At 30.3% G+C, this 21,319-nt stretch overlaps 6 protein-coding genes across 6 annotated transcripts; 3 read left to right on the top strand and 3 right to left on the bottom strand.

Annotated features, from left to right (window-relative positions):
• Positions 1-12: 12 nt before the first annotated feature.
• On the top strand, positions 13-1,379 carry LOC128965377 (uncharacterized). Its single transcript, XM_054312060.1, has 2 exons — positions 13-341; positions 409-1,379. The coding sequence occupies exons 1-2, from the start codon at positions 14-16 to the stop codon at positions 996-998; spliced, it is 918 nt and encodes a 305-aa protein (XP_054168035.1). The 5' UTR covers position 13; the 3' UTR covers positions 999-1,379.
• Positions 1,380-3,628: 2,249 nt separating this feature from the next.
• On the top strand, positions 3,629-5,376 carry LOC128965514 (methylcytosine dioxygenase TET2-like). Its single transcript, XM_054312220.1, has 6 exons — positions 3,629-3,635; positions 3,828-3,903; positions 3,989-4,291; positions 4,348-4,498; positions 4,563-4,652; positions 4,723-5,376. Exons 1-6 carry the CDS (start codon positions 3,629-3,631, stop codon positions 5,374-5,376), a joined length of 1,281 nt encoding a protein of 426 aa, XP_054168195.1.
• A 102-nt stretch (positions 5,377-5,478) lies between these two features.
• On the bottom strand, positions 5,479-11,754 carry LOC128965513 (Golgi-specific brefeldin A-resistance guanine nucleotide exchange factor 1-like). Its single transcript, XM_054312219.1, has 9 exons — positions 11,477-11,754; positions 10,622-11,407; positions 10,343-10,563; positions 9,035-10,246; positions 7,779-8,968; positions 6,634-7,709; positions 6,439-6,569; positions 6,157-6,375; positions 5,479-6,090 (listed from the first exon to the last, which is right to left on the bottom strand). Exons 1-9 carry the CDS (start codon positions 11,493-11,495, stop codon positions 5,479-5,481), a joined length of 5,466 nt encoding a protein of 1,821 aa, XP_054168194.1. The 5' UTR covers positions 11,496-11,754.
• Positions 11,755-12,018: 264 nt separating this feature from the next.
• Positions 12,019-12,898, bottom strand: LOC128965633 (UPF0669 protein C6orf120 homolog). Its single transcript, XM_054312371.1, has 2 exons — positions 12,817-12,898; positions 12,019-12,752 (listed from the first exon to the last, which is right to left on the bottom strand). The coding sequence occupies exon 2, from the start codon at positions 12,739-12,741 to the stop codon at positions 12,061-12,063; it is 681 nt and encodes a 226-aa protein (XP_054168346.1). The 5' UTR covers positions 12,742-12,752; positions 12,817-12,898; the 3' UTR covers positions 12,019-12,060.
• A 610-nt stretch (positions 12,899-13,508) lies between these two features.
• On the top strand, positions 13,509-15,103 carry LOC128965511 (evolutionarily conserved signaling intermediate in Toll pathway, mitochondrial-like). The gene is made up of 4 exons (XM_054312218.1): positions 13,509-14,174; positions 14,242-14,465; positions 14,531-14,759; positions 14,832-15,103. Exons 1-4 carry the CDS (start codon positions 13,673-13,675, stop codon positions 15,101-15,103), a joined length of 1,227 nt encoding a protein of 408 aa, XP_054168193.1. The 5' UTR covers positions 13,509-13,672.
• A 287-nt stretch (positions 15,104-15,390) lies between these two features.
• Positions 15,391-20,791, bottom strand: LOC128965642 (ubiquitin carboxyl-terminal hydrolase 31-like). Its single transcript, XM_054312380.1, has 7 exons — positions 19,512-20,791; positions 18,337-18,582; positions 17,508-18,263; positions 17,265-17,445; positions 16,971-17,159; positions 16,614-16,898; positions 15,391-16,553 (listed from the first exon to the last, which is right to left on the bottom strand). Exons 1-7 carry the CDS (start codon positions 20,643-20,645, stop codon positions 16,126-16,128), a joined length of 3,219 nt encoding a protein of 1,072 aa, XP_054168355.1. The 5' UTR covers positions 20,646-20,791; the 3' UTR covers positions 15,391-16,125.
• Between the last annotated feature and the right edge of the window lie 528 nt (positions 20,792-21,319).

Below are 21,319 nucleotides of genomic sequence, written 5' to 3'. Positions count from 1 at the left end.
TAATTCTCAATTCATGACAACAAACCAAAGTCAGTCATACACATCTCCAAAGCCTCAAGAATATCCTTTACAAGAAATGAATCCAAGAACTCCTAATCAGAGGCCAAGTTCCAGATCTTCACCGGCAAGAGCTGTCAAATCACCCGCCAGTAGTATCAAAAGTATGGAAACTGATTCATTGGTCACACTTACAACAAATGGTGTCAATTCATCACAACTCCAGAACTCAGCCGACCAGTCTCCAGAAAACGACCATTTTTTAGTGAATACGACCACAACTATGCACCTCAACCACAACCACCACCTCTCAGATTTGACAACATCTATGAATACATCTACAGGTATTTTGTTAATAAAGTTTTGACTGTGTTTTTATATAACTAATAAAATTTTTAATTTGAATTACAGATATTATCAATTCATATAATCTGAGTCCAAGCTCGCAGTCATCTGCTTTTTATTCCTCATTTTATATGCCTTCCTTAGGCTTACTCGACCCGAGCAGTCCTACTGTGATAATGAATGTCTCCGGCACTGACATCGAGGGCACCAAAAAGTCATTGGAAGAGCAGCAGATATCTATGGGTCACACCATTTCTAGCATAGATTGTGGTCGTATTATTGATTCGTTAGACACTAATTCTGGCCTCAATTTAATGGACGTGACATCGATGACATCGTTCATAAAGAGTGAACCAATGTGTGATCCGATCTCGTCTTTCTCATCACTACTTCATTCAAGTGAATCTACTTTAACAACAATGAGCAATACATCGCCAGTGAGCACAATGAGCAACACTACTGTTTTGCCGCCCGTTTCCACTTTCCTAATGCCCAACTTTCGTGACCAGAACTGGTGGGACAGGAATTTAGATAAATTGAAAAATAATAGTAAAGACATGAATGATTGCGACTGTTATGCACCCGACGAACGTGAGTACATCCAATCGTCAAGTTCTTCAACACTGACTTCTTTGCCCGCATCTCTTTCCAACTGATCTGATCTGAACTGAATCATTGCACCACTTCTTTATTGAATACTTCTGAAACTCTGTGCCACTCAACGAATGCCATCAAATATATATCTATTGCAACAAATAATTCATTTATTAAAAAACCAATGATATGAACTCTACTTTATTCAAATTGTAATTTTTAGTGTATATTAAGTACAGTGTGTGCCAAACAATTGCTTCAATTGATTGTCAATTTATTGCTCACTTTTATAGCCATAATATTTTCATTTTTGCAAATGTTTATATTAGCATTTAAAAGTTTTCATAAGATTTTATTTATGTGTCAAATTTATACCAAAAACACTAAACATAAAAAATAGTGTATAAGTATTAACAGTTCTTAAGCCATTAATTTTAGAGATCTATTATATATTATACATAATATATTGAAATATAAATTATTTTTGTTTAAAAGTGAAGATGAATTTAATTTCAGCCTTTGGTCAAAGTTAGCATTTGTAGGACTAAATCAATGTATTTATATAATAAATAAGCCAACGATTAATATCTTTACGCCTTCAAGTAATATACATAAATATTTGTATATATATATTATATTTTGCAGATAAATATGACACAAATTAACACATAGTCTAAATATATATATATAAATATAAATATTATTTTCATAGATTTTTCATACATTTTTAGAGTTTATTTTTATTTTTTGACAATTTATAAAGATTTCTAACGATTGTCTCATAAAAATTTATCATCGATTACAATGATTTACTTTTTATACAAACAGATAATTAATTAGAAGATTATAATTCTTGAAATGGAAAGAGATATCATATAAATTATTAAATTAAAAGTCAAATTTATAAGATTTATATAAATGTTATCCTACAATGAAATTTAATTCATTGAGGGCTGAAATTAAGGTTTACAATACAACAATTTATTATGATTTTTGAGGTAATATACTTATAATTTACTAAATGGTAGCTATAATGAGATTTAATCGACATTTTTTAGATGTTACAAAATTTTAATAATTGCAAAAAAACATCATTTTAAAGTCACAACTAAATCACAACAAATGTATTTTTTAATTTAATTTTAATTTGTATATATTAATAGAAATTATGTTTTATTAGACTGACCCAAAAATATGAGATTTTGAGCCCAATATTTAAGTTATGCACTTAACCTAAAACCTCAGGACATTTCTACCTCATTTGTTGCACCTTTTTTTAAAGCCAACGGTGCTCTCCATTTGGTTTTTTGATTAGTTTTTAATAATAATCCGCACATATTATCTCCTAATCATTATTAGTCGTAATATTGTTTTTTAAGTTCACACGATATTTAAGGAATTGTTTTGTTAATTGTTTTTTATTAGTATTTATAATTGTGTTTATTTAATTGAATTTAATGTCTTTTATGCTCTGAAAAGATTATTTGCATTTATTTTCTACAAACAAACAATTTTCTATATAAATAAAAATCTATGCAAATGTTTGACTAAATAGATTAGGAGTTATATTTATATATCATTATTTTGCTCACCGATTTTACTCATAAATATATTTATATATATATTGAAATTTTTAGTTTCATTTATAATTTATGCTATACTAAATTAAATTATTTAAATTAATTTGTAGCTAAAAGTGTCGTTTATTATATTTATTAATATTGCATGAAACTGAACACAAACTGTATTTATGTTTTTAAAAAATAACTATAATATAAAAATTTTACAAAAGTTTTCCAAACAATTTTTAAAAATTTACTTTTAAAGTTTATTTAATACCCAAAATAATGTATATTAAATTCAATAAAAGATTATTATTATATTTAATATAAATAATGTGATCAAATGTATAACAACACAATGTTTGCTAAATTATCTGTTTTGTATCCCAATATAAGTCTCATTTATAGTATTATATTTTGAGAAATTAATTATTTACTCTATTCTTAAATTATATCACTAATTATTAATGGTTTTAATAATATACAATTTCATTGTTTTAAAATCATTTTTACCAATTAATTGCAGACTTATTGACCAAATAATTTGTATATTTAATGATTTATATATTGAAAAGTTTGTAACTTTTTGGTAGAATTGATATTTTTATGTATATAAATATATTGTATTGACAGCTAAAATGTTTTTATATAAATAAACTTAAGTTTAGAGTCAATTGATTTCTCAAAATTATTACAACAGTATATTATATTTTTCTTCAATTAATAATAATTTTCCTAATATAAAAATTTAATTATTAATATTATTATTGAAATAAAGTTTTTATATAAATATATCACTAATTTTGTAGTTTTTTAAATGTTGTATACGAAATATATTGAAAATTGTCTATAAGTAAAACAAATAAATGAGTTAATCTCTAATTATTTACACAAATGTGCCATAATATTGATATGATTAATGATTTATTATATAGTATAACACCAATAAATCTAAGGTTTATAATAATATAAATAAAAACATGATTTTTATGTTAAAAATTTGTTTTCATTTAATTCATTGTTTAATTAAACATTGAATTCTCAATATATGATCACAATTATTGATCCACAATTGCATTTAATAACCTTATGTTTGTTTGTTTGATTCGGTTGACCTAATAGTATCAGTAATGATTGGTATGGTATTACTTAAACAGTCCTCTTTGGATGTCTGATAATGCCTGGCCTGTCATCAGGTGTTATGACGAGCACGTGATATAAAGATCTGAAGTTAATTATGAGTTGCATTAAAATCAAACAAATAGTAGGCATGAATTAAAATTGTTTTAAAATTACTAATTTTTGAATGACTTTAAACGCTATATTTAGCAAAAAATATTCCTTATTATAAACAATTGGGATATTCTTCGTCAATAAAAGGCATTAGAAAAATACTGGAGAACAGGTATGTTGTGTGAAGTGTGTCCTATAAGAGCACTTACTGTCTGCACTCTACTGTATTTGCTTTATTTATTTGCGTTAATCATCAGAATTGGTTTATATGGAAATGCGATACGAATAGAGTTAGTCATATATATGGATAAAGAAGGCAAAAGTAAAGAGGGCTGTCCTATAGCTAAGTCTATCATTAGGAGGTCCAGCAGTCAGGAGATAGTGTTAGCACTTGTAAGGCGTCGAAAAGGTCACAAATGTCAGTCCTCTTACATAATCGTATCAATTGTTGTTTGGGATGCAATTGATTTACAATTTGCCGACAATCTGTTTGATATGATTGTCAATAAAGTCAATGATTACGGTATTCCCACAAAAAGGAGATGCGCTCAAAATGAATCGTAAAGTTCTGTTAATGTCTTAATTAGACTCTATTGTAAAAATTGAATTTTTGCAGCAAAACATGTGGCTGTCAGGGAACCGACATCTCAACTAACGGCGCCTGTTATTCATACGGTTGCGGTTGGTCTATGTTTACCAATGGATGCAAATTTAGGAACAGTCAACACAAAAATATTAGAAAATTTCGACTTAAGAAAAGAAATCATGTATTGAATAAATTATAGTTAGATAATAATAATTATTATTAATAATTAAATTATATTGTTTTAGGAGTATGAACTCGAATATCATTTGAATAAATTGGCCACTGGTTTGGCCACTTTGTATGAGGCCATAGCACCCGATGCTTATCATAATCAGGTTTAAACATTTTAACTAAATTTAGTCCATAAAGTTAATTATTTATTATTTGATAATATTGTTGATTTAGATATTTTTTGAAAAGCAAGGATCAGACTGTAGGGTAGGCAATGGAAATGGACGGCCATTTAGTGGTGTAACTGTTTGTCTCGATTTTTGTGCCCACACTCATAAAGATCAACACAATATGAATAATGGCAGTACACTTGTGGTCACATTAACCAATAGATCACATTTGAAAACTGATTGTATTGATGAACAGTTCCATGTGTTACCAATGTATTCAATTGCAAGATATGATGAGTTAGGAAGTGTTGACAAACAATTAAGTAAACTTAATACCGACTCTATTAACATACTTAACAAATATCCACAAATTAAAAGAATATTATCCACTTCTCGACAATTAAAGTCCAAAAAAAATAAAAATGATAAAACATTATTAGATACAAATGAATGCCAACAAACAAAAAAAATAGATTTAAATAATGATAACATCACTGAATATTATTCAGATAATGAGCTCTGTTTTGAAGATAAATCAATGGGTGGTTTGGGATTAGCTCTGACCCATCGGTCAGTTTTGTTTGAATGCGCTAAACATGAACTCCACTCCACTACTAGTCTTAAGCAACCAAATCGTCGCAATCCTTCACGAATAAGTTTAGTGTTGTATCAACACAGAGCCCTTAATCATCCAAAACATGGATTCAACAAAAAATAGATTCATTTTATAATTTCAATATACAATCTTTAATTACTATTTGATAACAAATTGTAAATAAAATATTTTTAAAATTTTCAATATATATTTACATCATAAACATTAATAGTTAGTTTGTTGATCACTGGGTGCCGGCCAGGGATAGGCTGACATCTGAACATTTGACGGATAATTTTGGTCTCTTTGCTGAACATTTGATGTGACAGTCATTGGTATAAATGGTTCAATCGTTCCCGGAAACGATGTCATTGAATGGTAAGGTATCTGAGTTGGAGGAGATATTGGTGTGACTGTGTTTATGTGCAATGCGTTGATTTGATCAGACATTGAATTATATTGTGTTTTGGATATGTCCTCCATATTAATAAATGTCGAATTTGGAACAATATAAGGATTCGGCGGAACGGTATCCAAATGTTGTTGAACTTCCGGAACACGAGTTGGACTAATTTGAGTGTTTTTTATTGGGTTATCATAATTGGATGCAACAGTTGCTTCAATTTGTGATTCTTTAGTTTGAGACATTTCTTCATTTGTTGTTTGATTATTGTTGTCTACGTTAGCATTGATTTGTGGCGGAACTATATCTTGATGTAAGTTCGGTAAAAATATGGCGATTCTGTCCCAAGTAATTGCTGCCAATGTGTCGTTAAAACAGCCGGCCGTCTCCATCACCAACAGAATATTCTTAAGGGATTCTGGAATCGCTTCTTTCTGTAAATAAGATAATGTTATTTTAAAATAAAAATAATTGTTTATAAAATTGAAATAATCACTTACGACAAGATCTGTTTGCATATCAGCCTTCATATACTTATCCATAAAGTCAAGAATTGTTAGCCAAAGAGCAGTAAATGTCGATAGAGTTAATAATGGCGTCAAATGTTGTAAAAACACTTTACAGAGAAGATTTGTTGCTCGCATACGAGTTTCATCCATACCTATCGGGTCACACATATTGATTGGATCCAACAATTTTGATAGCAATGGAAACAACACCTTATAATTTAATAAATCATTTGTTATTTCATAAAATATACAATAATATTGGTATATCTCTACCTTATTAAAACAACTTTCCCATTGAGAGGCTGATAATACTTTAAGATCGTGTAACAGAAGTGCTCTTTGAAGGAAAGTTAGGGCACACGTGCGCACCGGTCGTCGAGAATCACAACAAAATAATGCAATTCCTATAATAAGATAATAAAATCTGTTAAAAAGTAATTAAAAAATGAACAAAAAATGTATGAAAACCTTGAAGTAAAGGACACCAAAGAGTTGACCACAAAAATTCTGAACTCGTATTCTCAACGGTTAGGGCAGCGTTTAAATGAAAATAATGCATTAAATCTAACAGTTTGAGAGCACATGTCTCAGTAACTGATGAAAACTTGGGTTGACTTTGATGGGCAACACTGATGGGCAGCACTTCGTCATCATCTTCGGACTCACTCGACGAAAGGATAGCGTTTGCAATCCGTGAAAGTCTAGACTTATTTGAAGCGTCGGCTCGAGATTTGGTACGAGTTTTGCGTAAATCTCCGCCAAATTTTTGTGTCGCAGATCTTCTTAATTGACCAGTTTTTCCGGGACTTATCTGTATCTTAATGGACGCCTCAACAAACTTCTGCAGCGCATCGACTGCTAATTGTGCGACAGTATAAACATTAGATTCACTAACAATTGGCTGAATATTTTTGACATTATTTGGTAAAACCTCTCTTATAATTAGAGTCAATATTTCTGTACTCTTTTCGAAGGCTTCCAAATCAAGGATTCTATAATTTGGTAACAAATTCTGTGCTAAATCTTTATTACTATTTGTGTCCGCAAAAAATCTGAATGTATTATTAAGATTGGGTTCAATTGTTTTAATAACATCGAGCTCTGAGTCAGATGTATAGCCCCGTGAAATGTTGTGTGTGTTGTTGTCAACACCACTATCTTCGCCATCACTTTGAATGTTAACGTTTTCACTGTTATTCTTCGGCAAACGTCTTTGATAACCAATTCCGACAGAGAGTAAAAAATTGAATATTACGGACCAATCCTCAGTGCGAGTGATATAACAATTGCATTGAGATATAAATGAATGCAATGCTAGTGCTGTTGTTTTACGTTGAATTATATTTGGTTCAAATGTAAGCAATAAATGACATAATAATAAAAAGATTTGTTCGCTTAATGAGTCGGGTCTTGGAGTGAATCTAATGGCCAAACGGAAGATTGTAGACAATACTCTTTCAGTTAAATATTCGCTTTTTGGACACAAAATTATTAATCGTAATAAATATCTAGATATTTGTCCCCAAAATACAGACACTCTATCCCTAAAAATAATAAAATTGAAAATTGTTTAATTAAATAAAAATATGCAAATTATTTGGATTGTAACCAACCTATTCATTAAAATGATTTTTAAGATTATTTCTAATTTAAAAACTTCAATGTCATCGTCCAAATCATCGCTACTTAACTGACAATTGATTAAAGATTTGAGAAGTGCTAACAAAGAATCGATGTGAAGAAATTTAGATTCTTCTATAATAAGGATTAATGGCTGACAATAATTGTTGACAATAACAGAACGTGTTTGAGATCCAGAAGATGCGTTTGATTGGATCTCTTCACTCATCGATTGATTAATATTTTGATTAGTAGTCAGAGAAATATCATTTGAATCATTTTGCTGTTGATTTCCAGCAAAATAGGAATAAAAACTCGAAAGAAATGTTGACGAAGAATCTGATTCTATCTTTTGTTTTTGATTATCTTTGCGACAAAATGTTATTTTCTTGAAGTCTAACGCAAAATCTTCAATTTCAAAGGCACCGTCCAATAGTTTAGAGTTATACCAATTGAGGATCAGTTCAATAATATTATTCCACGACTCTCTCATTTCATTGGCGTATTCACGAGTTATACCAAACAAACATTGAGCCGCTAATTGACTTTTATTCGACATTATCGGTGATGATATATAAGATGTATTTAAAATGAATTTGGATAAACTAACCACAAGATTGTCGAGATGTCCATAAGTGGCACATAAAAGGGCACAACTATTAAAACCATTATTTAATAGACGACGTGTTAGACCAGATTGTTGTTCGGGATTTATTTTATCAAAAATGAAAGTCATTGCGGCCACAGTTGGGCCCCAAAGCACTGCAAATATGGGTCCATTTAAAGTCAACAGTTTAAGACTATATTCTTGACTATTGTTTTGTTCATTTAAAGCAACACCGGATTTATTGCACTCTTCATTGGTATACCAATAAACGCCATTTTCTGTTTCACTGTTTCGTAATAAATATTTCCATAAATACCGGTCCCGAACTAACCCGTGCTGTTCCGCCGGCATTATTATCTCATTAGTTTTGATAGCCATATAAATCTCTCTAAGCATTTCGGGATCAAAATCGGTGCCACCATTAACTTGTCTTAAATTTGATTTGAACTCTTCGTATGTCATCGGATTGGTCTGTCGTTTGACATTAGTGTTGTGTTGGTCCACATTCAGCATAATTATAGCGTAGGCCAAACTGAAAGCGGCGTCTTCATTGACAAACGGACAGTCATTTGATTCCTTGTTTTAAAAATACATTAATCATTAAAATTGCAATAAATAATACACAAAAAAACATTGACATACGTGCCAGTGATGTGCGAAGTGCTCCAAAATCATTGATATAAGGGGTGCCTCTCCGGGCAATCGGAATGATTCGAGGAATATTCTGAGAGCGAAATCCAGTCGCGTGTCTTTAAAAGCAAAACTCTCGACAAATGTCCTCAAAATTTCTAAATTCTTTTTGTTAGACAAATACTCTCCAATTTGTCTCTTATCGAGCTTTGGATTGTCTCTCAAGAATGAGACGATATCCATATCACAAGTGTTCAGATGATTGTCATTCAGACATTGAATACCTTTAGCCGGCTTTGTATTGAACAGTTCAGTGGCCGTCGAAAGTAATTCTTTGCGATTCTTTTGTTCGTTTATTTCAATTGTACTTTTGGGCACTTTTTCTAGTTTAGGAAATTTGTATGAAACAAATGTTTGCGGTTTAACTGATTCGCGAGATTTACTAAAATCTGTTTCAGTTGTTATCTCTTTTAAATCGCTTTGAGTAATGGTTTCAAAGTTATCGTTTGTCTCTGTCGTAACGGTAAGCTCTGTAAAAGTTTCAATTGACTCACTTCTTATTGAGCCGACATCAATGTCTTGTGGAGATTCTGACATTTCTTTTGGATCTTCTTTTGTCTCGTTAGGTATTTGTCTTTGTTCTTCACAAACAATGTTAGGTAACGGTTGGTTAAATGTATTGCTAATCATATTATTATCATCTTTTAATACATCAATGACATCATTAGTACTTTTATTGTGAACAATATTGACATAAGTGGCGGCCGGACACACAACTAAAGTATCGTCGCGACATAATTCAGCCTTTTGTAGACTCTTAAGAATGGCCAACAATGAGTCTAAAGACAACATTTGCATTAAACTAAACTGAAAGTTAGTAACAGAAGTCATAGACGTTTGCTGTGTATTAACTAAAGTGGTAAAACAATTCTTGGAAAAAATCTGTAACAAATCTTCTAATAAATTAGAGGCGTATGGATCACAATCGTAATTAAAGTAGACCTCATGTGGCAAATGAGGTATGTGTCGGAAGAAAGCCACCAAATACTCGCAGGCAATCTCTCGGAACTCAAACGGTGCGTTTCCCGTCGTTATTATACCCATAAGCCGTATGAGAAGCGCTTCAAACTGGTATTTCAAATGCATTCGTAAATTTGTGAATATAAGAAATGCTAAGCGAAGGGATGCGGCAAATGAGCTCAAAGGTCTATCACTTTGAAGAAGCTGTCAATTAGTAAATCATTTTATGTTAAACTATATTATTGATTCAAAACATCATTTAAATCTCATTAAAAAAATAAAACATCAAATAACCCAAACCTGCATTAAATTCCAACAAAGATCTGTTTTAACAGTTGATAGTAAGCTATGTTTACTACCGATGCCGTGAACTGATGTTTCAAAGGCAACAGTCAGTAGAGTGAGTCCAACGTTTATCATGGCTTCAGTGTTCTGTCCTTCGGGTAACGGGTTTATCAAAGATGTTAAATATGATAGCAATTCATGAATACACGCCAATCCATAATAATGTCGGCGTTTATCTGCAATTTAATTATATTTTTTTAATAAGTGTTTACTAAAAAAACATTTCAAACATACCATTATAAGCATAAATATCTTTATTAAATTTAATACTCTGTTTGTTAGTAAAATCAGTCTTCGAGTTATGTTTTATCTTCTTATTTAGCGATGAACTCATTTTAGASTTCATTTTCAGAAAACATAACTCATCGACAAATTCGTGATTAAATTCAGGTATTCTTCTGAAGAGTACGTGAACCATATCGACTAACGATTGTTCCGCACTTTTCCTCAACAGTTCACTAAGTCGTGGTTCAAAAGCAATGCGAAAACAGCTCTGCATTATCTCACAAACCGCACCATTTGTCAGACTCTCATATCGTCTAACAATTAACTCCTTGAGAACATTCAATATCCTCATGAGTACCACTTCATCACTACTCGTATCAGTGCCTATGAAACGAGCCTTCGTTACGGAATCGCTAATCATTTGAATAGCGTTATCATTAGTGATAAGTCCATAGTTAATAAACTTAAGGATTGACTGAAGAGCTAAACCAGTGATGGGTCCGCTCACGTCTTTGTTTTTAATTACTTCACAAAATGGTCTCAAATAGTTGGGATCGGTTACAACTAATTTATCTTTTCTTAGTTTTGTTTTCAAACGAATCAAACTTTTAAGCAGTGGATCTGTGATTATATCTTCCACATCATCTTCGTCTTCATATTCGGCCACTAGTGCTGATAGTCTCGATTGAGACGTATTTGTGGATCTGTTGAGTGATGTGCCACCTCTTTGAGTGCCTCTCATTATAGCAGTTGACAGGATTGAGGCCTCACCTAACACTACCAGACGTACGGAATCTGATGACAATTAATGCAAATGTCAAGTCATTTAAATAAAATATAAGTCAATAAACAATTCATTCATACCGTCATCCATGGTATCCATCGTTGCTCTTGTGATGAGTTGGCGTTCAATTGAAAAAACTCAATACAATATGTTTGTCATTAAATCAATCAAATCATTGACTGAATGACTATTTTGGTCAATGAGTTGTCGTCATAATAATTGGCGAGTATTTAGTAATCAAAGTAAGGATTTGTTGTAAACAGTTGTCAGTTGTCTTTCAATTGATCCCTTAAAGTGATTCACTATAACTCTGTAACTCAATAAACAAATAGTGAAATGTGTTGAATGTTTGGCGCATGTCTTCAATGTCTTCAATCATTTCAATCAATTACACAATACTTTCAAACTGTTTTGAAATTTCATTTTAAGTTCAATTCAATAATTTATTGTATTTAAGATAATAATTAAATCTGATTTAATATATTTTATTTTTTAAATAACGATTTTTTAATTATTTATTAAAAATTTCCAAATAAATAAATTTAATTACAAAAGTTAATAATAAATTGACTAAAAAATACTCTGAAATTTAATAATTTATATCAAAAACTGTTTTAAATTATCTTCAAAAGTAAGCAAATTTCAAGACAATGGATCAAATGTGTTAAACAATAACTTCAAGAAGTATATGTAAAATATTGGCCAATAAATTGATAAAGAAATCCCAGGTTTCCGAGTGTTTGTCGTCGTGTTTATCAGTCTTATGTTTGTTGTCCGCATTGAACGCCGATTTGTGTCTATTATCTGACACTTTATTATCCAAACCCCTGAAGGGTTCGCCAAAAAACTCTTGATAAAAGTCGAGCTCATCATCGGTTAGATAGATATTGTGTTGATCCCTGTCGTTGTCATCGAAATAGTCGACTCCAATCACATCTAAAGTAAAAAGACTTGTCTCATGACTCGGGTGTCCGTAAACACCGATACCGATCGGTCGTCGCATATGTTTGTCCACATGAATCACATCCTTACCACACGTGACACTCTGGAAGTCGTGTTCGCTGAAGTCATACTTAGGCTTAAGTGTGCGGCCATTGGCGTCGGCTTCTGACACATAGAGGTCAGCGTCACCCGAATGAGTGGTCAAAACAAGTCTCAATTTATTGTTGCCATTATATGAATAGTAGCTATAATTTCCCGATTCAATCGATCCGTCCACCGATTCAATGAACAGTACGGAACTGTCGGCCAAACAAGTGTTGACATTAAGGCACCAAAAGGTGATTATTATGACAAACAATGATTGTATCCACACATACATCGTGTCATTGAATATACATTTCATTCAATAGTCATCTAAATTGTGATCAATATATCAATCAATTGATTATTAAATTAAATGTTTGTTTCATTCAATTACTTGTTTTCATTCATTTTATTTGAACCAAACTTTTACCGATTAAGTAATGCTTGCATTAAATGCTATTATAAATGCAAAACATATAAATAAGTGAATGACTTCCAGTCTATAAGTTCCCACATTTTCCATATTTCTCAAAGTATTATTGTTATTAAATATTTTCTAAACTAGTTTTCATAATTATAAATAAACTAATATTTTTTACTACCGTTTAGTATAGATATAAATACTGTATAACCAGAGTATGATTTACATACAGTATTTTAAAATGATTTGTCGACAATTTAATTAATTTTACAATTATTAATATTATGATTTTAATTTTACTAATTACTGTAGTAAATAAATTTCAGATACATTGTACATATAATGAATAATAATTTTTTATTTACTAATTAAAAATATGCTATAATAAATCAAAATGCATACATTTAGTTTTATTGTTAATTTAGTTTTTTACACATTTTGTATTTTTATAGTTTTTCATTACTGAAAATGTAAATATTTATTAAAATCAATATTAATTTACACAAAATTTCACATTAATTTTTTTGTTCAAATACTCATTTTGTATGCAAAATATATTTTTATATAATTTAAAAATTCTAATGAAATTATTTGAATAAACGGGAAATTTTTGGTAACTTTGTTCACATATCGGATGACATGCAATGCAATCGATGTTTGTGTTATGCAATGTATGTGTGAATCACGTGATTAGAATCAGAGCTAACATTTGATGACAAAATAAGTGATACTTTTTGGTGAAAATGTTTTAATATATTTCTAATCATTTGATTAATTGATTTCAGTTTTTTTAATTCAAATCATTGATTGACCGAAAATCTCATCAAATATGTTATGTTGTCATCGGTTTCGCCAAATGTGTGGTCAATTGAATACAATTGACAGGAATATGAAGACATGTATTGTGTCACCGAAAGTGTGGACAAGTAATCACTTGATTGGCGTCTCATTTATACGCCATTTGTGGGGCAAAAGCTCACCCAAGAAGAGAGGAGACGTCACTTCACGGATCAAAGTAAAAGATGTAACTCTCGCCAGTCGTTTATTTGAAGAGACACCCAATCGACATAAGGAACAGTATCTGGAAGTTGTGGACAACTTCGAGAACCACAAGTATATCAAAAGACAAGGATATGTTGAGTTCATAACGGCTGCGCTTCCGTATCTCAAAGACTATGGCGTTCATCGAGATATTGAAGTATATAAGGCTTTAATGAATATCTTCCCAAAAGGCCGTTACGTTCCGTCCAATGCTTTCGCCGCCGGTTTCTTCCACTATCCTCTCGAACAAAGAACTGCTGTTGAAATTCTGTGTTCAATGGAGAGGAATGGTATATCACTACAGTTTTATAGCTATTATATGATATAATTGACATTTTTTTATTAATCTCTTTTCAGGTGTGATTCCCGACAGAGAAATAGAAAATTTGATAATTAAAATCTTCAGCAAATATTCAAATGTATGGAAAAAGTTTGGACGAATGCACTATTGGATGACTAAATTGAGAAATGCCAACCCTTTCCCACTTCCAGATCCATTACCTTTAGATTCATTAGAGTTGGCGTTGTTGGCCATTAAGAGGATGTGTATTGACATACAAACAAAAATCAGTGTCTTATCGGTTGGTGTTTAGAAAACTTTCTAATATTGTTTTAGTATTTAAAAAAAATGTTATCAATTTGTAAGACGAGTCAAATTGAAGATTCATTGGAAAAGACATGGATAGTGTCGGGTCAGAGTCCACAACAAAAACAAATAGTTGAAGAATTGCCCACAAATGAGAGCGTTTATGTTGAGGGACCCTTCAAAGTGTGGTTAAGAAATCAATCGATCGATTACTTTATTATTAGAGCTAATAATCCGAATCCTGTTTACAATAAAGATGACGATCTTTTAGATAATGACGAACTAAATGGTTTGTTTCCATTATTATTATTTAATAGATATTTTACATGAAATTCAACATATTTTAATAAAAACATTACAGACGTGTCATCGATTCCTTTGTCGACCTTCGGAAAGGTAGATAAAACGGAAACATTGGCGCCGACAAAGAATATCCACATTCAAGACGACGGCAAGATATTAGCCGTCTCTGCCACCGGTACTTCCAGTCGAGACTCACTCTTATCGTGGGTTCGGTTACTTCAGGTAACAAATCCTAAGTTAAAGTCAATTCCAGTTGTGTTTACATTAAAAGGAACGCCAACTGATATACAGAATATTACTGATTCTGAATCTCAAGGAATTAAACAATAATATTATTTGTGTATTACTATACAGTAGTTTGTCTGTAAATAATTGATTTATTCTTTTTAATAATAACCTGTTATTTAAATTAGTAAATAATTATTCATTATATTCATTATTTATTTGAAAAATGTAATTATGTTAAAGTTTATGCATTGTTTAAAATATAATTTAATAAAATTATTATAAATCTGTGAATTAATTACAAACATAAAATTATTTAAAATGATAACATAATAAACTCTCTGCAATCTCTGTTCATAACATAACATATATAGTCTCTCATAAATCACAGCCGATTAATAAAAAATATATTTAATTAAAATTATTATATAATTTGCAATTAGTTTATAAACAATGGAATTATCGTCACTTAATGTCTGTATGAAGAGCTGTTCACAATTGCACTTAACTTTTATGACTAACTGTTTATTAACTAATGACTAGTTGTCTCTAATTGTAATAAATTACTTCATCAGACATATAGACGATGTGAATACAATGGATCAGATTGTGAGCAAATTTAGGCGAATTTGGCCACAAATGTCAACACTTTTGGCCGTTTGGCTAATTTCTAAATGATTTAAATAAATTCAAATTATAGACAAATATAGTTTTAACTATTTATCAATTATTGTATATCTATCACTAGTTATAATACTCATGTTATTGTCTAATCAGTATCGCATTTAAAATGATTTCAATAATACAGTACATTATGCTAAAGATACTCAACTTTTAGGAAAATTAGTTAACAATTATTGACGAATTAGTCTAATTCTTCAATACTTTTGTTGCATTGATAGGAATGCGATTTCATTATAAAAAACAAATATTTTTGTGCAAAATAAATAATTTTTCAGTGGAATCGGTTTATAGGATGGAATGGTAGGAAATATCAACAGTTAAATGGCTTTATATACAAATTATTTCACTCAAAAAAATAATTCTTGCAAAATAAGCCCTTTCTTTATAACTTATTGTTCATAAATTCGGTTATAACTGACTCGTTATCAAAATGTTTATCATTATTAAACAGATGTGATGGCCCAGTATGTGTTGCTATCAGCTTTGGGATGCCATACGTTAACATTGTTATCCGATTCGTCGACATTATCGGTTATTTTTGTACTTTCATTACAATTATTTTGAATTAAATTTGTAGTCGCCTTATTATTATTACTATTAATGTTGTTATTGTTGACACTACTGTTAGTGGTATTAATAGTGGTAACAACAGAAGTTGAGTTTGTTTTCAACTCTGTTTTTATCACTTTTAAATCATTTGTATCATTGTTATTGTTATTGTAATTATTGTGAGTTATTTTTGTTTCAGTTTGCAATGACTTAGTTTTGAATTGAGAACTCTTTGAAGGCAGACTTGCATAGCGGGTAATGTCTCGAGTTATAGCTCCGGGTGTTGGAGGTGTTGTCACTCCACTTTTGGCACCATTTCTTTCTATCAATTTTAAAGAAAATAATAATAAATCAGTTATTTATTTCATACCAATTATATTACCATTTATTTCAGAGAATAAATTATCGTGACTTTTGCTAGATTTAGGCGACCAATAGTTGAATGGAGGCATCCTGAAAGCCCAGTGGTCGCTGTAATAAGAACTCGCGGAACTACTATAACCTGATGTCGACGACGAAGAACAAGAAGAGAATGCAGACGATAGGCTACTCCTCTGATAAAAAAGTATGTATGCATCGGATGTAATGACTGAAGACTCATTGACGGGAACTACTTTTGTATCATCAAAATGATACCAACAATTGTCAATTGGATTTCGACAAAATGCTATTAACGTAACAAAAAATATTATTTATTCAATTAGCTAACAATAATATTAATTAATGATTGTTAACCAACCCGTGTAATGTCCACTTTGCATATTTCCCTTATGGTTACAAACAGCATATAAATCATAAATATTATCGTCAGTTCTTGTAATAAACCGACTATACATTCGTGATCTTTTTGATGGCGACCAAAGTGCTGGTAAACCGTTAGTTATATTACCATTAGTTTGAGCGCGAGGAACAATATATGCACTCATGTCTAAAGTACAGTATAATATATATATATATATATATACCAGTAATAGCAACAAAAATATTAATTTACAATTTAGTCATTTAGTAATAATAGTTATTAAAATCATACCTAAACCTGTTTGAGGAAACACTACATGAGTGGTCACTTTATTTCGTTGTGATTGAGATGATTGACGGAAACGTTTCAAATGAATAATAAAGATATCGGGGACGGACCACAAATTCAACTTTTTAGTACACTGTTGCCGCCGCTTACATGACGGACAAGTCCAGGCATTATCGGCGCACAACTGTTTAATTAATACCAAATAATTAATTAAATTATAAAATTAAATAATCAAATATAACAAACCCTTTCTTCTTTAAAATACATGTCAAAGCAATCTCTAAGTGAAGCCCTATTAGTTTTTTGAGACCTGGCTTTAGCCAATTCAATTGAACTGTCCACTACTGGGTCATTCATTTGGTCATCAGCAATAATCAAAGTTTGTCTCATATCGAGGTCCCATTCAACCATTATTTTCAAATGAATAGGTCCTCTATACTCCTTATCTTCACATCCAGTCAGTGCCTTATCGACAGTTGGCATATATAACGGATGATCAACATCTTCAGGCAAATATGCTTTACCAGGTATACCACCAATAACTCGAAGTCGTAAATTAAGACTACAACTGATTGAACTAATATCAGAATCATGTTTAAGCATAGATCTCATGGCACTAATTATGTCTAATTGGATTTGTTTATAGGATGCTTCTCGAGATATCAGACAAGAAAACAATGGTCCAAATATTTTTCCCTGATTTCCGATACCGACCCGATTGGACCAAATCAATGTTAACTTTTGTCCGCTACCATTACTTGAGATCGAGTTATGGTTAGTATAGTTTTGGTCGACTTTTGGTGTTTCCAAAGCATAAATTTCATTCATATCTTCGAGAACTTCCTGAACAATATCAGAATCTTTTGCTAATTCTTTGAGACCAAATTCTTGTCCAATTAATAGAAGAATTAATTGTTTTTCGGGTATTTTTAATAAGCGACTAATTTTATCTCTTAATTCTCTAATAGTGGCCAATGATTCAATAGTAACACCAATTTTAATCTATAATTAGTATTAAAATTATAATAACTTTATTTTAGCAAAATATATGACATTAAAACTGATCGACACTTACTTCTCGTGGCTTTCTATCGAGAAATACTGAATTTATAAGAAGAGTGTGCGTCAGTCTAATGGGAACGGGTAGTGATAGACATAGGTATGGATCAAATGTATTGCTATGTTTACCACAGGATCGGCATACAAGAGATGATCTCAATTGTGCCTGAAATAAGTCATGAATAAAACTACTGTTGCATCGCATATAATTGGCCAAAGTCTCCGCTGCTATTATCTCATCCGATCGATTGTTAGATAAACTCTATAATTAATTTTATAAACTTTTAATATAACTTAAATATAAAGTATAATTTAATTATTATGTTATTTATCATTAAAAATAATATTAAAGCATTGTTGATCATTGATTGAAAAAAATACTATTTAATTATCGAATATTATATAGCTATTATTAGTATTTCTAATTTTTATCTTAAAAAATTAATTTAAAAAATATAAATCATATAAATACTAATACAAATATAACAATTGTAATACACCTGGAAATAACATCTCCATAATCTAAAAATTTCATTAATTGAATCCAATTTACTTAATTATATTTACATAAACTAATATTGAATTAAAGGTGATATTTATTTCAAGTGCATTGCCATTAGTTTTATTAATTTATTAATAAAAAGTAAATGACATTTATAGTGTTGATTTTGTGTCACATGTATTTTAATTAAATGTACAGTACTGTATAGTATAATTTTTATCATAACTACAATATTATTATTATTACTATAATAGCTTTAAGCAAACCATCAATAAAAATATTTGAACAGCCATTCAATTGAATTTAGTTAATAACAATAAATTGATAAACATTTGATTAAAATTATCTGATAAGAGAAACCATATATTAAAACGACAAAAAGTTTTGTTGAATAACAATGCAATAAATTCATATACAGTATACAGTAATTTAGTAAATTAAATGATTATTTATTAAAAATACTTATTTTCTATATGAGGCAAACATATTGCAATAATTATTATTATAGGCAATGGGATAATACTTTAGTTGATATTTAAATAAACAAATATTGTATTGTTATTTTCATTTATTTAAATATGTTATATTATTATCAAATAAGCTAATAAACAATGTAATATTAGATAATAAACTATAACTCATAATTATAAGCAAAAATAAATAGTTTTCAATGAGTATTTAAAACTTACTTTAATTTTTTTATATTTCTTTTTGTTGGCAATATTAAGGTCTTCGTGACACTTGTCGAGAAGCCAAAGAAGGAACTCCTGTGCGTCGTGTTGTTCACTGCCTTCATATTGAGCGCTATATTTAGCCATAAGTGTCTTGAATTTACTGGAGATCTCACTCGAGTACATACAAGACCACAAAGATTTGAGTAATAGTGCCAACTGTTCTGTTAGTTCTCCTTTAGTGCCATACTTTTTGGCGTGAAGTTTGTTATGTCTTAACGAATCACTCCTATAGTGATTCATCACAAAATACTCGGCCAATAGATCTGTATTACAAAGACATTGTATGATAGCTGTCATGAAACACGTGTTGCCGTGATTTTTGATGCCACAAACGGCCGGTACTTCAAAGCCGTTGACCGCCGAATGGTTGCGATTATGACTGTTTTGTTCAATAAGTATGTGATGCCTATTAATGTCACCATTAGATGCCGAAGATGTGAATGATTCTGGTTTTGATCGACGTCTGTCTAGTGTTGAACTTCTTTGTTCTGATAAGTATGCGCTTTGAGTTCGCGGTGACCGATATCCCTGACCACTGTCTCGATGTCCTCCGTGAACGGGTGACGCCAAGTGTCTCATTAAACGTATAAAAAAGCTTTCCTTTACATAAACATTGCGTTTATTTCGGTATTCATTGTAATTATTGGTTGTATTTGCGGTCATTTGTCCGACCGAATCATTTTCTGGATGTTCTTCGATAGCGGCCACCGGTCTGTCGTTAGAAACCATACTTTTTCTTTTAATTCTCTTTCTTCTTCCGCTAAGAAAACGTGGAAATGTAAAGAATGGTCGACTCAATGGCTCAGACGGTAGTCTTCGTTCATTTTGGTCACTCTTACAGTCATTTCTTGTCTCAACATTAATATCTCGTTTACGACTTTCGTTACATTTATTATCACTTATTGACTGATCCATCAAATCGTTGTTCTCATTGTTATTTTGATTACCGGTCAGTGTCTTATTGCTGTCCACTGAATTGGCATCAAATGAATGACAATCTTTGTCTTCATTCGGACTTTCCATGTCTTCAAAGACTTCTTTGGATTCATTGCCCAATAATTGTGTCGTTTCTGACTTCAAGTCAGCCATTCGGTGATCTTTAGCTGTCTATAGTTACCGATGTCTTTGACATCACTTTAATGACTAAGCGATGGACAAACAATTGTTATCATTTAGAGACCAATTGTTTTTAATTTGTATTCAAGACATTCATATCTCATATGAAAACGCAAATAATGTCTTTATTAACCATTAAATGAATGATTATATAAATTATCATTTATTAAAATCACTAATAATATCATTAATTTGTTGTCAATTATTATTAAAATTATTGTCAAATATTTGTGTTTTACTTTTATGTTAAAATTAATTTAAATTAAACAATAATTTGTATGAAATGATACTGTATTTAACTGTAGTTTAATTAAAAAACAATATAACAAATTATATGACAAAAATTTATTAAATAATTTATTATTATTATTATCAATAAATAAGTTGTTTTGCGAGTAAATGATATCACAATTTATTATAAAAATGAAATGAAATTTGTTTTAATCAATACTTAAAATATGATATATTTAACATTATATTTAACATTATATTTAACATAATATAAACACTATTAAACACTATATCATAGTTAATTAACTACCAAATTGTATCAATCATTATAATTGGGTTATAAATATTTTTATTTAAAAAAATCATAACAATATTAATTTATATAATCAACAAAAAATAACTAATAAAAAATATTT

The sequence above is a fragment of the Oppia nitens genome, unplaced genomic scaffold (assembly GCF_028296485.1).
Source record: "Oppia nitens isolate AA-2021 unplaced genomic scaffold, nextdenovo-longstitch-racon4-pilon3 scaffold17_pilon_pilon_pilon, whole genome shotgun sequence".
Lineage (NCBI taxonomy): Eukaryota > Metazoa > Arthropoda > Arachnida > Sarcoptiformes > Oppiidae > Oppia > Oppia nitens.
The sequence above is the reverse complement of the archived record's forward strand: the minus strand, read 5'-3'. Positions and strand labels throughout refer to the sequence as shown.

What these genes read in the sequence shown, in the direction of transcription:
- LOC128965633 (XM_054312371.1), bottom strand. Translation starts at nt 12,741, where the DNA reads ATGAAATGTATATTCAATGACACGATGTATGTGTGGATACAATCATTG.
- LOC128965377 (XM_054312060.1), top strand. Translation starts at nt 14, where the DNA reads ATGACAACAAACCAAAGTCAGTCATACACATCTCCAAAGCCTCAAGAA. An exon ending in ATCTATGAATACATCTACAG is followed by an intron (nt 342 to 408) that starts GTATTTTGTTAA and finishes TTTGAATTACAG; the next exon opens with ATATTATCAATTCATATAAT.
- LOC128965642 (XM_054312380.1), bottom strand. Translation starts at nt 20,645, where the DNA reads ATGGCTGACTTGAAGTCAGAAACGACACAATTATTGGGCAATGAATCC. An exon ending in AGAAATATAAAAAAATTAAA is followed by an intron (nt 18,583 to 19,511) that starts GTAAGTTTTAAA and finishes AATTAATTATAG; the next exon opens with AGTTTATCTAACAATCGATC. An exon ending in GCAAAGTGGACATTACACGG is followed by an intron (nt 16,899 to 16,970) that starts GTTGGTTAACAA and finishes TTACGTTAATAG; the next exon opens with CATTTTGTCGAAATCCAATT.
- LOC128965511 (XM_054312218.1), top strand. Translation starts at nt 13,673, where the DNA reads ATGTTATGTTGTCATCGGTTTCGCCAAATGTGTGGTCAATTGAATACA. An exon ending in CAAAAATCAGTGTCTTATCG is followed by an intron (nt 14,466 to 14,530) that starts GTTGGTGTTTAG and finishes TCAATTTGTAAG; the next exon opens with ACGAGTCAAATTGAAGATTC. An exon ending in AGATAATGACGAACTAAATG is followed by an intron (nt 14,760 to 14,831) that starts GTTTGTTTCCAT and finishes AAAACATTACAG; the next exon opens with ACGTGTCATCGATTCCTTTG.
- LOC128965514 (XM_054312220.1), top strand. An exon ending in AGAAAAATACTGGAGAACAG is followed by an intron (nt 3,904 to 3,988) that starts GTATGTTGTGTG and finishes GTTAATCATCAG; the next exon opens with AATTGGTTTATATGGAAATG. An exon ending in GACTTAAGAAAAGAAATCAT is followed by an intron (nt 4,499 to 4,562) that starts GTATTGAATAAA and finishes ATATTGTTTTAG; the next exon opens with GAGTATGAACTCGAATATCA.